This window comes from Salvelinus namaycush, chromosome 13 (assembly GCF_016432855.1).
Source record: "Salvelinus namaycush isolate Seneca chromosome 13, SaNama_1.0, whole genome shotgun sequence".
Taxonomy (NCBI): Eukaryota; Metazoa; Chordata; class Actinopteri; order Salmoniformes; family Salmonidae; genus Salvelinus; species Salvelinus namaycush.
The window spans coordinates 18,597,442-18,612,624 of record NC_052319.1 but is presented as its reverse complement, the minus strand read 5'-3'; the positions used below and the strand labels follow the sequence as shown (position 1 = coordinate 18,612,624).

At 43.3% G+C, this 15,183-nt stretch overlaps 1 protein-coding gene and 1 pseudogene across 1 annotated transcript; both read left to right on the top strand.

The window, feature by feature from the left end:
* The first annotated feature begins 1,467 nt into the window (after nt 1-1,467).
* Nucleotides 1,468-10,730, top strand: LOC120058313 (putative methyltransferase DDB_G0268948). Its single transcript, XM_039006881.1, has 10 exons — nt 1,468-2,046; nt 2,305-2,405; nt 2,727-2,864; nt 4,285-6,075; nt 6,220-6,423; nt 8,521-8,681; nt 9,119-9,332; nt 9,591-9,691; nt 10,012-10,149; nt 10,369-10,730. The coding sequence occupies exons 5-10, from the start codon at nt 6,313-6,315 to the stop codon at nt 10,457-10,459; spliced, it is 816 nt and encodes a 271-aa protein (XP_038862809.1). The 5' UTR covers nt 1,468-2,046; nt 2,305-2,405; nt 2,727-2,864; nt 4,285-6,075; nt 6,220-6,312; the 3' UTR covers nt 10,460-10,730.
* A 119-nt stretch (nt 10,731-10,849) lies between these two features.
* Nucleotides 10,850-15,024, top strand: LOC120057803 (annotated as a pseudogene).
* The last annotated feature ends 159 nt before the right edge of the window (nt 15,025-15,183 follow it).

Sequence of the window (15,183 nt, the reverse complement as noted above, 5' to 3'; positions counted from 1 at the left end):
ACAACCCAGCAGCAGGACCGCTACCTCCGCCTTTGTGCAAGGAGGATCAGGAGGAGCACTGCCAGAGCCCTGCAAAATGACCTCCAGCAGGCCACAAATGTGCATGTGTCTGCTCAAACAGTCAGAAACAGACTCCATGAGGGTGGTATGAGGGCCCGACGTCCACAGGTGGGGGTTGTGCTTACAGCCCAACACCGTGCAGGACGTTTGGCATTTGCCAGAGAACACCAAGATTGACAAATTCGCCACTGGCGCCCTGTGCTCTTCACAGATGAAAGCAGGTTCACACTGAGCACGTGACAGACGTGACAGAGTCTGGAGACGCCGTGGAGAACGTTCTGCTGCCTGCAACATCCTCCAGCATGACCGGTTTGGCGGTGGGTCAGTCATGGTGTGGGGTGGCATTTCTTTGGGGGGCCGCACAGCCCTCCATGTGCTCGCCAGAGGTAGCCTGACTGCCATTAGGTACCGAGATGAGATCCTCAGACCCCTTGTGAGACCATATGCTGGTGCGGTTGGCCCTGGGTTCCTCCTAATGCAAGACAATGCTAGACCTCATGTGGCTGGAGTGTGTCAGCAGTTCCTGCAAGAGGAAGGCATTGATGCTATGGACTGGCCCGCCCGTTCCCCAGACCTGAATCCAATTGAGCACATCTGGGACATCATGTCTCGCTCCATCCACCAAAGCCACGTTGCACCACAGACTGTCCAGGGGTTGGCGGATGCTTTAGTCAACGTCTGGGAGGAGATCCCTCAGGAGACCATCCGCCACCTCATCAGGAGCATGCCCAGGCGTTGTAGGGAGGTCATACAGGCACGTGGAGGCCACACACACTACTGAGCCTCATTTTGACTTGTTTTAAGGACATTACATCAAAGTTGGATCAGCCTGTAGTGTGGTTTTCCACTTTAATTTTGAGTGTGACTCCAAATCCAGACCTCCATGGGTTGATAAATTTGATTTCCATTGATAATTTTTGTGTGATTTTGTTGTCAGCACATTCAACTATGTAAAGAAAAAAGTATTTAATAAGAATATTTCATTCATTCAGATCTAGGATGTGTTATTTTAGTGTTCCCTTTATTTTTTTGAGCAGTGTATATATATATATATATATATATATATATATATATATAATATCTGTATTGAACATCACATTTACACTATCACTAGCTATCACTCTCCTTTAGTGAAGGCTAGTTATATAGTGTCTCACTGGTCCCCTCTCTTCAGAAAGTCCAGCCTCATGCCCTAGCTGTGGACCTGGGCTGTGGGACGGGGCAGAACTCACGCCTGCTGGCCCCACACTTCCAGGAAGTGGTGGGCATCGACATCAGCGAGTGCCAACTGGAGGAAGCCAGGGCAGTGGCAGGGTTCAACAACATCACCTACAGGTTTTTGAACGTGTGTGTGTGGTCTAACTTTACTATCCTTTGAGGTCCAAAAGTCCTCACAAAGATAGTAAAAGAAGAAAAATTTGACAAGTGGGGACATTTCGCTGATCCTATTTTAGGCTTAGGGGTTAGGTTTTGGTTAAGGGTTAGGAGTTAGAATAAGGTTTAGTTAGGGGTTTGGGGTTAGGGTTAAGGTTAGGGTTAAGGGTTTGGGCATAATAGGATTTTGAATGGGAATAAGAAATGTTGTCCCCAACTGGATAGTAAAACCAATGTGTATGTTGTTCAAAAATAACAATGATGACAATCTGCAGAGACGGTCAATTACACTCAGCACAAAGGTCAGCAGTAGCTTCCCACTTTCAATAGGCCCCTAGTTAATATGTTAGTTTATGTAGAAATCCTCAATTTTTGTGGCTGCGTCTTAATACTTACAGGAAAGGGACAGCAGAGGAGCTGCCGTTTCCGGATGGTTCTGTGGACCTACTGACTGCAGCCTCAGCGGCCCATTGATTTGACCAGGAGCGGTTCCTCTTGGAGGCAGGCCGGGTCCTGAAGCCTTGCGGCTGCATGGCTCTGCTTGGCTTTGCTGATAACTTCAGACTCCATTACGGCTCATGTGGGGACAGACTCACTGACATCTATGAGGAGGTGACAAACAGAACTAGAATGACATTCGTTTTTATGATTACAAACCAATGCCACTTAATCGGCTCAGTGTGTCATATGTTTATTTTCATTGGGTTATAAGTACAGTTGTTGTTTTCATCTAAAGAATGCTTATAATATGTTTGTTTATTGAGACATAATCTCCATGGGATCACCTGTATGAATCAACAAACCTTCACAATTCTGTGTTTGATATAAGTACCACGTTTCCTGACTGAGATTTGACTTTGCTATCCCCAGTTCAAGAAGGTGCTGTTACCATACACCAGCACACAGTTAGCAGTGGCCAACACCAAACTAAGGGAGCTTTACGCTGCTATCCCCTTCCCTGACAAAGAGAGGTAACTCATACAGCCTCTGTGGGAACCCAGTAGAACAGCCTGTTACACATTAAAACACTTCTCATGGTGTGACTTTGACCCTGCGTCTCTGAGTTTCTATTTGAGAATGAAATATATATAAATATATATATATACAGAAGTAATGTACTCACACCTAGTGACTCTCAGGTGGTCAAAATCAAATGTTGTACTCAATAAACTGCAGGAGTATTCAATATTATGACTTACTTGACTTAACCCTCTTGGCACCCTTGGGAGCTTAGGGCATCCACTGACTCTCTTCTCAATTCAACAGTGTGTGGGTATCTGTTCTTATTTCAGGATTGAGTGTATCCCACTGAAGCAGCAGATCTCAGTGAGGAACATAGTGGGCTTCATGGAGTCCTTCTCCATGTACCAGGCCTTCCAGAGGGCCGAGCCTGATGCTGCCTCCGCACTGCTGCAGAGAACACTCGACAGGTAACAACCCTGATCAATCAATGGATGAATGAACGAATGACTGAATGGATGAATTAATTAGCTAATTAACAAATTAACCCGGTGGGGTCGATTGACAAACCGATGTGTCAGTCTAAATCCCCATCAAAACCCGTCAGTTTAAGCTGTCTGTTTTTTTGCATTGGATGCGTCTCAATCCAACGCATCCGCCAGTGTCACACTTCAACATCTGCAGTGAAAGGTGACAGAGCTAGAGTGGTGTTTGTCAGACCATGAGACATCCCGAAAATCATCTGTAGCGTCCGAACAGTTTGACCTACAAACTATTGACCACTGTATGGATAGACTCTCACGAACACGATGGTGTTCTACGCTATGCTCTACGACCCCTACAAGTGCCTGGAGTCTCATCTGAAGTCAGTACCGTCTATGTGCTAAATTCTGTTTGGTAACGTCCGGACCGTTAGGGCTACAAACTAATGGACGCCCACAAGTGTCACGGGACTTGTCTGAAGGTAACCAGTACAGGTTTAAAAAACGGATGGAAGTGTGCAGGTAGTTTTGTGCCTACCCCAAAAAAGAGGTTAAATATGTGTAAAAAATATAAATATTTCCAGAGGTTTTTATTTTTTTATTTGTATTATTATTATGTTTTTTGTATTTTACACCCTTTTCCCCGTCTCATCGCTGCAACTCCCCAATGGGCTCGGGAGGCGAAGGTCGGGTCACGCGTTCTCAGAAACATGACCTGCCAAACCGCACTTCCTTACAACTGCCCGCTTAACCCGGAAGCCAGAAGCACCAATGTGTTGGTGGAACACTGTTCAACTGACGACCGAGATCAGCCTGCAGGCGCCCGGCCGCCACAAGGAGTCTCTAGAGTGTGATGAGCCAAATAAAGATCCCCCGCCGGCCAAACCCTCCCCTAGCCCGGATAACGCTGGGCCAATACAGCGGTGATCGGGAGTCCGCCTCCAGCCTTAGACTGCTTCGCCACTCGGGAGGCCCCATACCTGAGTTTAAAAAAAATATATCCTAGATTTAGGACAGACACTTCAAAATTTGTTTCTTCTGATACATTTTTTGACAGTCCTTTTTGCCATTTATGAATATGTTATTCAGTGCGTTTCTATCGGTTTTTGTAGTCATTTTCCAAAATAAATATTTCATCAAATCATATTTATATATTTGTATACCTAAAGGGGTCCTAAAATTCGCAATCGAATAGCTAAATGATCCATAGGTATGACCAACTTAAAACAATTCCATCTGTCAGATTAGCCCACCCGTCTTAGACTCTAAAGATGAAATGAACAAAACAAATGTGTGAGGAAATGAACAAATAATCAAAATAATTAATTATTTTATTTACTTGTATGCAACTATTATGGTCCATCCCACATGGAATTATTTTATAAAATATATTAATGTCATATTGCAGGTTTCTGAAGGAGATGGGAGTCACATCACCAGACACACTCATGGAAGTGACGCTGGAGTATTTCTCTGTCCTGGCGTCTAAACCGGAGTGAACACTCTTTACAGTGTGAATATGTTTGTGTGGAGACAGATGTTTCTTAAGCTTGTGTCAATCATGTTTAAGCTGTTGTTAATAGAAGTAGTATTCTGTTCACATAAGATGTCATTGAAGTCCCTTTGGTTTTGTCTCTTTTCTTTTATACATTGTAATGTAGAGCAAACTATTCACCTTAGTCACATCATTATCAAAATGGTTGCCACATTTAGTATCTTCCTTGCCTGAGATTTACAATAAAATGTCTGCAGACACAATTGTAACTTTTGAATATTATTTCACTTCAGGGCCGTATCAAGTGTCTCAGAGTAATATTAGGAGTGTGGATTTTAGGATCGGTTTTTCCTTTTAGATCACAATGAAAAATATAACATGGACAAGGGGGTATCTGATCCAAGATCAGCACTCCTAATCTGAAACAATTGATACTTACGCAGCCCAATTATGATATATTCTTTACTAATTGGTCTTTTGATCGTTCAGATCAGGTCTGAAAAAGATCTGATGTGAAAAGATCTGATGTGATTGGTAAAAACATCAGAATTGGGATGCCTGTCGAAACACAGCCAGACTGCCCCAGATTTTCTGTTGGTTTCTTTTTAATATGATGTATGCATTGGTTCAACCAAATTCATGACGTTATGCAAACTAAGAGGAGACCTTAAATCGGTTCTTGGACCAGTACTTCAGATATTGACTGTTTATAATTAACTATTTTAGTGAGCTAGTAGTAGTGCAGCTCAGTACAAAGCCTGTTGTTGTTGATCTATGGCTCAGTGATCAGTGGGAATAGGGTTTTTATCTGAGTAAGGAAACTGAACTCATCAGGCGTTTGTATTTTCCCACATCAATCACAACAGGGAAAACACCTCATAGGAAAACAAGGTTCTGATCCCTCCCTCTCCCATCCCATCTCTATGGTACTACTTATTGGTTCTGACACAACACAAAATTCTCTTTGACCCCATGTAACCCTGGCCCCCTTCATAAACAGCCTCATTAGCAAACAACACACATTCCCATGAAGCCACTGCTTTGCCCCTTCCTCTCTCTATCTGGGGCCTATCTCATACTAGCCTGGCCAAGCACTTAGTGGTTTCCCTGGAACTGGCCCTGTGAAGAAAGGGAATCTCCTGCGATGAGTGTGGTAGTGTGTGTGTGATCACATTCCTTAACGTAGCCTCCACAACCCAGTGAGAAAGAGAGCTTGGTTTAGTTTTAGTAAAATCCGTAAGAGAAACAGGCCTATTTCTAACACTAACGTGGACTCAAACTCTTTTTACATTAAAGTCAAAGAATTCGTTTTTTATAAGTAGGCCGACTAGACTTTGTAGGTACAAAATCGTTTTATTCAGGGTGAAATTGACATGGATTTACCAATACCGTCTCACTCAGAACAGTCTTGCCTTATGTAACAGTACCACAATGTGATGGGAGAGGGGACTGTAGGGTTAAAGTCCTTTGTTGATGTGGACACAGTGAAAATAGGCCAAGGGCCAAACCGGACAATGGGACCCTTGTCTGCTCAAACTCGTGCACGTCTTCCTGTAGTGAGCAAACATAAAAGCTACAACTACTGATACTATTCTGGAACAGTGCCATCTGAACTATATCTCAGGAACGAAACCACAAAGTCGTGTGCAAATTCTAGCCTGGTTCCCATCGGTTTTTGATGTTTTGCCATCTCCTATAGTGGAGGTGATAAGTTATTTGAAATTAGCAGCCCATCATAGTAGATCTTTTAACCTCTCCTTTATATGACGAAGTGATTACTAGCAGTAGCCTCCTCTATCCCCCTCTTTATATACAGTATCTCTCTTCTTTCCATGTAATGATTAAAAGGTCCTAGTGAAGGAGCAGGTCTGTCTCTGTCTGCTGAGTCACTGCAAGCTGGAAGGAGCACTAGGCTAGCGGAGCAGACGACAGCAGAGCACCATGACCCACCGGCTGTTTGAGGAGAAACACCATGCCTCTATCTACCAGAGGTATCGCTTTGTACTCCCAGAGGAGATCAGAGACATCATCCTGCATTACCTGGAAAGGAAGGTGAGCCAAGCAAAGATAATATTACTGTTATAGACTGTCTTTTACATGACGTTAGACTTGCACATTTGGCAGCTAAGACAAATCTTGGGTTGTCTAAGATAAGTCTTTGGTGTAATGCTTCCACACAGTGTCCGAGATAGAAATGAAAGCAAAAAATGCCCTCTATTGCATAACATTTCAGGATTTTGACATTTTAAATCAGATATAGAAACCAAATATCCCAACCATTTCCTGTTTCTAAATGCTTTTAAGTCTTGTGACAATAGGTTACTAAACTGTCATCCATTATGTTACGTTATTACCGTAAGCTTGAAATTCAGCATGCAATGTGTCATACCTATAGAGCAAGGACCAGAGTGTGATGTTCAATACCGATATATATATATACAGTGGGGCAAAAAAGTATTTAGTCAGCCACCAATTGTGAAAGTTCTCCCACTTAAAAAGATGAGAGAGGCCTGTAATTTTCATCATAGGTACACTTCAACTATGACAGACAAAATGAGAAAAGAAAATCCAGAAAATCACATTGTAGGATTTTTTATGAATTTATTTGCAAATTATGGTGGAAAATAAGTATTTGGTCAATAACAAAAGTTTATCTCAATACTTTGTTATATACCCTTTGTTGGCAATGACAGAGGTCAAACGTTTTCTGTAAGTCTTCACAGGGTTTTCACACACTGTTGCTGGTACTTTGGCCCATTCCTCCATGCAGATCTCCTCTAGAGCAGTGATGTTTTGGGGCTGTTGCTGGGCAACACGGACTTTCAACTCCCTCCAAAGATTTTCTATGGGGTTGAGATCTGGAGACTGGCTAGGCCACTCCAGGATCTTGAAATGCTTCTTACGAAGCCACTCCTTCGTTGCCTGGTAGGTGTGTTTGGGATCATTGTCATGCTGAAAGACCCAGCCATGTTTCATCTTCAATGCCCTTGCTGATGGAAGGAGGTTTTCACTCAAAACCTCACAATACATGGCCCCATTCATTCTTTCCTTTACACGGATCAGTCGTCCTGGTCCCTTTGCAGAAAAACAGCCCCAAAGCATGATGTTTCCACCCCCATGCTTCACAGTAGGTATGGTGTTCTTTGGATGCAACTCAGCATTCTTTGTCCTCCAAACACGACGAGTTGAGTTTTTACCAAAAAGTTATATTTTAGTTTCATCTGACCATATGACATTCTCCCAATCTTCTTCTGGATCATCCAAATGCTCTCTAGCAAACTTCAGACGGGCCTGGACATGTACTGGCTTAAGCAGGGGGACACGTCTGGCACTGCAGGATTTGAGTCCCTGGCGGCGTAGTGTGTTACTGATGGTAGGCTTTGTTACTTTGGTCCCAGCTCTCTGCAGGTCATTCACTAGGTCCCCCCGTGTGGTTCTGGGATTTTTGCTCACCGTTCTTGTGATCATTTTGACCCCACGGGGTGAGATCTTGCGTGGAGCCGCAGATCGAGGGAGATTATCAGTGGTCTTGTATGTCTTCCATTTCCTAATAATTGCTCCCACAGTTGATTTCTTCAAACCAAGCTGCTCACCTATTGCAGATTCAGTCTTCCCAGCCTGGTGCAGGTCTACAATTTTGTTTCTGGTGTCCTTTGACAGCTCTTTGGTCTTGGCCATAGTGGAGTTTGGAGTGTGACTGTTTGAGGTTGTGGACAGGTGTCTTTTATACTGATAACAAGTTCAAACAGGTGCCATTAATACAGGTAATGAGTGGAGGACAGAGGAGCCTCTTAAAGAAGAAGTTACAGGTATGTGAGAGCCAGAAATCTTGCTTGTTTGTAGGTGACCAATTACTTATTTTCCACCATAATTTGCAAATAAATGTATTACAAATCCTACAATGTGATTTTCTGGATTTTTTTTTCTCATTTTGTCTGTCATAGTTGAAGTGTACTTATGATGAAAATTACAGGCCTCTCTCATCTTTTTAAGTGGGAGAACTTGCACAATTGGTGGATGACTAAATACTTTTTTGCCCCACTGTATATATAATATCGGTATTGAACATCACATTTACACTATCACTAGCTATCACTCTCCTTTAGTGAAGGCTAGTTATATAGTGTCTCACTGGTCCCCTCTCTTCAGAAAGTCCAGCCTCATGCCCTAGCTGTGGACCTGGGCTGTGGGACGGGGCAGAACTCACGCCTGCTGGCCCCACACTTCCAGGAAGTGGTGGGCATCGACATCAGCGAGTGCCAACTGGAGGAAGCCAGGGCAGTGGCAGGGTTCAACAACATCACCTACAGGTTTTTGAACGTGTGTGTGTGGTCTAACTTTACTATCCTTTGAGGTCCAAAAGTCCTCACAAGGATAGTAAAAGAAGAAAAATTTGACAAGTGGGGACATTTCGCTGATCCTATTTTAGGCTTAGGGGTTAGGTTTTGGTTAAGGGTTAGGAGTTAGATTAAGGTTTAGTTAGGGGTTTGGGGTTAGGGTTAAGGTTAGGGTTAAGGGTTTGGGCATAATAGGATTTTGAATGGGAATAAGAAATGTTGTCCCCAACTGGATAGTAAAACCAATGTGTATGTTGTTCAAAAATAACAGTGATGACAATCTGCAGAGACGGTCAATTACACTCAGCACAAAGGTCAGCAGTAGCTTCCCACTTTCAATAGGCCCCTAGTTAATATGTTAGTTTATGTAGAAATCCTCAATTTTTGTGGCTGCGTCTTAATACTTACAGGAAAGGGACAGCAGAGGAGCTGCCATTTCCAGATGGTTCTGTGGACCTACTGACTGCAGCCTCAGCGGCCCATTGGTTTGACCAGGAGCGGTTCCTCTTGGAGGCAGGCCGGGTCCTGAAGCCTTGCGGCTGCATGGCTCTGCTTGGCTTTGCTGATAACTTCAGACTCCATTACGGCTCATGTGGGAACAGACTCACTGACATCTATGAGGAGGTGACAAACAGAACTAGAATGACATTCGTTTTTATGGTGACAAACCAATGCCACTTAATCGGCTCAGTGTGTCATATGTTTATTTTCATTGGGTTATAAGTACAGTTGTTGTTTTCATCTAAAGAATGCTTATAATATGTTTGTTTATTGAGACATAATCTCCATGGGATCACCTGTATGAATCAACAAACCCTCACAATTCTGTGTTTGATATAAGTACCACGTTTCCTGACTGAGATTTGACTTTGCTATCCCCAGTTCAAGAAGGTGCTGTTACCATACACCAGCACACAGTTAGCAGTGGCCAACACCAAACTAAGGGAGCTTTACGCTGCTATCCCCTTCCCTGACAAAGAGAGGTAACTCATACAGCCTCTGTGGGAACCCAGTAGAACAGCCTGTTACACATTAAAACACTTCTCATGGTGTGACTTTGACCCTGCGTCTCTGAGTTTCTATTTGAGAATGAAATATATATAAATATATATATACAGAAGTAATGTACTCACACCTAGTGACTCCGACCGTGGTCGAAATCAAATGTTGTACTCAATAAACTGCAGGAGTATTCAATATTATGACTTACTTGACTTAAATCTCTTGGCCCCCTTGGGAGCTTAGGGCATCCACTGACTCTCTTCTCAATTCAACAGTGTGTGGGTATCTGTTCTTCTTTCAGGATTGAGTGTATCCCACTGAAGCAGCAGATCTCAGTGAGGAACATAGTGGGCTTCATGGAGTCCTTCTCCATGTACCAGGCCTTCCAGAGGGCCGAGCCTGATGCTGCCTCCGCACTGCTGCAGAGAACACTTGACAGGTAACAACCCTGGTCAATCAACGGATGAATGAATGACTGAATAGATGGATGAATGGATTATGGGCGAATGAATGAACTAATGAGATAATAAAAAAATTATTGAACAAAAAAATTAAGAAAGAAATGAACGAATAAATACAAAATGTCATCCATGCCATTTTTATGGTTCATCCCACATGGAATTATTTTATAAAATATATTGATGTCCTATTGTTGCAGGTTTCTGAAGGAGATGGGAGTCACATCACCAGACACACTCATGGAAGTGACAAGGGAATATTTCTGTCTCCTGGCATCTAAACAGGAGTGAACACTCTTTAAAGTGTGAATGTGTTTGTGTGTAGACAGATGTGTCTTAAGCTTGTGTTTAGGCTTGTGTGAATCATGTTCAAGCTGTTATTAGAAATATTACTCTGTTCACATAAGATTTCATTGAAGTCCCTTTGGTTTTGTCTGCTCTTTTCTTTTATACATTGTAATGTAGAGCAAACTATTCACCTTAGTCACATCATTACCAAAATGGTTGCCACCTTTATTATCTTCCTTGCCTGAGATTTACAATAAAATGTCTGCAGACACAATTGTAAATGTTGAATATTATTTAACTTCAGGGCTGTATCAAGTGTCTCAGAGTAATATTAGGAGTGTGGATTTTAGGATCGGTTTTGCCTTTTAGATCACAATGAAAAATATAATATGGACAGCGGGGATCTAATCCTAGTCTGAGACACTTGATACTTAGTCTGCGTTTAGACAGGGACACCAATTCTGATATTTTTTTCACTAATTTGTCTTTTGCGCAAACGGATCAGGTCTGAAAAAGATCTGATGTGAAAAGATCTGATGTAAAAACATCAGAATTGGGCTGCCAGTCTAAACGTAGCCACACTGCCCCAGATGTTCTTTTTTAAAATTGTATTTTTAATTTTTAATATGCTGTATGCATGGGTTCAACCAAATTCATAACGTTTTGCAAACTGAGAGAAGACCTTTAATCGGTTCTTGGACCAGTCCTTCAGACATTGACTGTTTATGATTAACTCTTTCAGTGAGCTAGTGGTAGTGCAGCTCAGTACAAAGCCTGTTGTTGTTGATCTATGGCTCAGTGATCAGTGGGAATAGGGTTTTTATCTGAGTAAGGAAACTGAACTCATCAGGCGTTTGTATTTTCCCACATCAATCACAACAAGGAAAGCACCTTATAGGAAAACAAGTTTCTGATCCTTCCCCCATCCCATCTCCATGGGACTTCTTATTGGTTCTGACACAGCACACAGCTCTCTTTGACCCCATGTAACCCTGGCCCAGTCTCATTAGCAAACAACCCACATTCCCATGAGCCACTGCTCCGCCCCTTCCTCTCTCTATCTGGGGCCTGTCTCATACTAGCCTGGCCAAGCACCTAGTGGTTTCCCTGGAACTGGCCCTGTGAAGAAAGGGAATCTCCTGCGATGCGTGAGGTAGTGTGTGTGTGATCACATTCCTTAATGTAGGAGCCCAGTGAGAAAGAGAGCTTGCATTAGTTTTAGTAAAAACTTTATGAAAAGCAGGTCTCTTTCTGTTTTGGAGAATACCTTTTGTATTCCTGTGTTGTTTTTTCCTGTAGTATAGCTCAGTGGCATGGCCCATCATCTGTTTGAAGGTAAGGAGCATGCTGCCTCCCACTGGAAATACAGAGTCTCAGCTCATTGAAGAGGCATTGTCCTTCCTGAAGAGAAGGTAGTCGTGACATATACCTGTTACACAGGATACAGACCGTTTTTTTTCTTAAATCAAATATCATGGAATATGCATGCTCAGATGATATGGTTACAGTCTTCTGTGGACATCAAATATAAATGCATCAAGTAAAGTGTTGGTCCCATGTTTCATGAACTGAAATAAAAGATCCCAGAAATATTCGATACCCACAAAACGCTTATTTCTCTCAAGTTTTGTGCACAAATTACTTTACATCCCTGTTAGTGAGCATTTCTCCTTTTCCAAAATAATCCATCCACCTGACCGGTGTGGCATAACAAGAAGCTGATTAAACAGCATGATCATTACACAGGTGCACCTTGTGCTGGGGACAATATAAATACTCTCTAAAATGTGCAGTTTTGTCACACAACCCAATTCCACAGATGTCTCAAGTTTTGAGGGAGTATGCAATTGGCATGCTGACTGCAGTAATCTCCACCAGAGCTTTTGCCAGAGAATTGAATGTTCATTTCTAAGCTGCCTCCAACGTCGTTTTAGAGAATTTGGCAGTACGTCCAACCGGCCTCACAATCGCAGATCATGTGTAACCACACCAGCACAGGGCCTCCACATCTGGCTTCTTCACCTGCGGGATCGTCTGAGACCAGCCAACCGGACAGCTGATGAAACTGAGGAGTATTTCCGTGTGTAATAAAGCTCTTTTGTGGGGAAAAACAAATTCTAATTGGCTGGGCCTGGCTCCCAAGTGGGTGGGCCTCTGCCCTCCCAAGACCACCCATGGCTGCGCCCCTGCCCAGTCATGTGAAATCCATAGATTAGGACCTAATGAATTTATTTAAATTGACTGATTTCCTTATATGAACTGTAACTTAGTAAAATTGTTGCATGTTGCATTCATATTTTTGTTCAGTATAGTTACAATGGCAAATATTATTGCAATACATTACAGAATTATATCAATGTGTGTTTCGTTCCAGCTTTTTAATGTTTTTGCAGTATAAAAAGATTGTAAATATACTTTCTCCTGCCTTAAAATTTGCACATGTACTAATTATGTCTAATACCTGTGTGTGATGGTGATGTGTCCTGTTTGACAGATGGGCATGCAGACCTTTGACCTGGCAGTAGATGTAGGCTGTGGGTCGGGTCAGGGCACCGTGCTCCTGGCCCCTCACTTCAATTCGGTGGTGGGGACCGACGTGAGCCCTGCCCAGCTGGAGGTGGCCCTGGAGCATGCAACCGCCCCTAACATTTCCTAAAGGTCAGAGCCACCGCCCCTAACATCTCCTACAGGTCAGAGCCACCGCCCCTAACATCTCCTACAGGTCAGAGTCACCGCCCCTAACATCTCTTACAGGTCAGATTCACCACCCCTAACATCTCTTACAGGTCAGAGCCACCGCCCCTAACATCTCCTACAGGTCAGATTCACCGCCCCTAACATCTCTTACAGGTCAGATTCACCGCCCCTAACATCTCCTACAGGTCAGAGCCACCGCCCCTAACATCTCCTACAGGTCAGAGTCACCGCCCCTAACATCTCCTACAGGTCAGAGTCACTCCCCTAACATCTCCTACAGGTCAGAGTCACCGCCCCTAACATCTCCTACAGGTCAGAGTCACCGCCCCTAACATCTCTTACAGGTCAGATTCACCGCCCCTAACATCTCCTAAAGGTCAGAGCCACCGCCCTAACATCTCCTACAGGTCAGATTCACCGCCCCTAACATCTCTTACAGGTCAGATTCACCGCCCCTAACATCTCTTACAGGTCAGAGCCACCGCCCCTAACATCTCCTACAGGTCAGATTCACCCCCCCTAACATCTCTTACAGGTCAGAGTCACCGCCCCTAACATCTCCTACAGGTCAGAGCCACCGCCCCTAACATCTCTTATAGGTCAGAGCCACCGCCCCTAACATCTCTTACAGGTCAGAGCCAACCCCAGAGGGGAGAGGAGGAAGGTGGACTGGACTGGAGGGTCATGTTTTGTTTTGAGTAACACTAACATGGACTCAAACTCTCTTTACATTACAGTCATAGAATACGTTTTTTATAAGGAGTCTTACAAGATTTGTAGGTACAAAATCATTTAATTCGGGGTGAATAGACATGGATTTACCAAGTCCATCTGACTCAGAAAAGTATTGCCTTTAGTAACAGTACCACAATGTGATGGGAGAGGGGACTGTAGGGTTAAAGTCCTTTGTTGATGTGGACACAGTGAAAATAGGCCAAGGGCCAAACCGGACAATGGGACCCTTGTCTGCTCAAACTCGTGCACGTCTTCCTGTAGTGAGCAAACATAAAAGCTACAACTACTGATACTATTCTGGAACAGTGCCATCTGAACTATATCTCAGGAACGAAACCACAAAGTTATGTGCAAATTCTAGCCTGGTTCCCATCGGTTTTTGATGTTTTGCCAAGTCCTATCGTGGCAATGACATTAGGAGTTGGCAAGAGAGCAGAAACAGATCTGGTACCAAGCTAGCAAATATCTTTACAGATCTGAGACTAGGCTAGCAAATAACTTTACAGACCTGAGACTAGGCTAGCAAATAACTTCAGTATAGCCTGTATTATGTAGCCCTGATTTTTATGTCTCTCGTTTCTTTATAAACAGCGTCCGGCTGCTGATCATTGTGTCTCTCTTGTCTCTGCCTGTAGACAGTGTCCGGCTGTAGAGCTGCCCTTCGCAGACAGCTCAGTGGACCTGGTGACGGCCATGACTGCCTGACCGGCCGCAGTTCCTCCAAGGAAGCCCATAGGATCCTGCATCCTAAAGGCCGACTCTATCCGCTCAACTATACCATGGACATGGAGATCCATTATGGAGACTGCTGCCACTCAACAGTCTACAAGGAGGTCTGGACAACTCTAGAGAATAGAATAAAAGAATATTATCCATAAACAGTGGAAATGTACCATTCTAATCACTGTAGAAAACAAAACAAAATGCAATGCACATTTTTGATAAATTGACGGTGTACAAATTCTCAATGCATACAGTAGATTGTTGTGTGTTTTTTCAACAGCATTTGTCTTTTTTTATCTCATCAGTTTTATGCTGCCCTCCTGCCCTATCGTAACTTCTGCCTGGGACCCAACTCTGTGGCTCTCTACAAACAGTCCTACGACTCCATCCCCTACACATAGAAAGAGTGGTGAGGCCTGAGTACCATTGCATCCACTGTTATATATGCCCTTGTTGCTACTGTATTCCCATGTACAATAATTGTTGAATTGATTCACAATTTAATGCTAGCCTCGTAAATTCGTAACATATAATAAGAAGTGTAATTTGTAACATATCATACGAAATGGGTG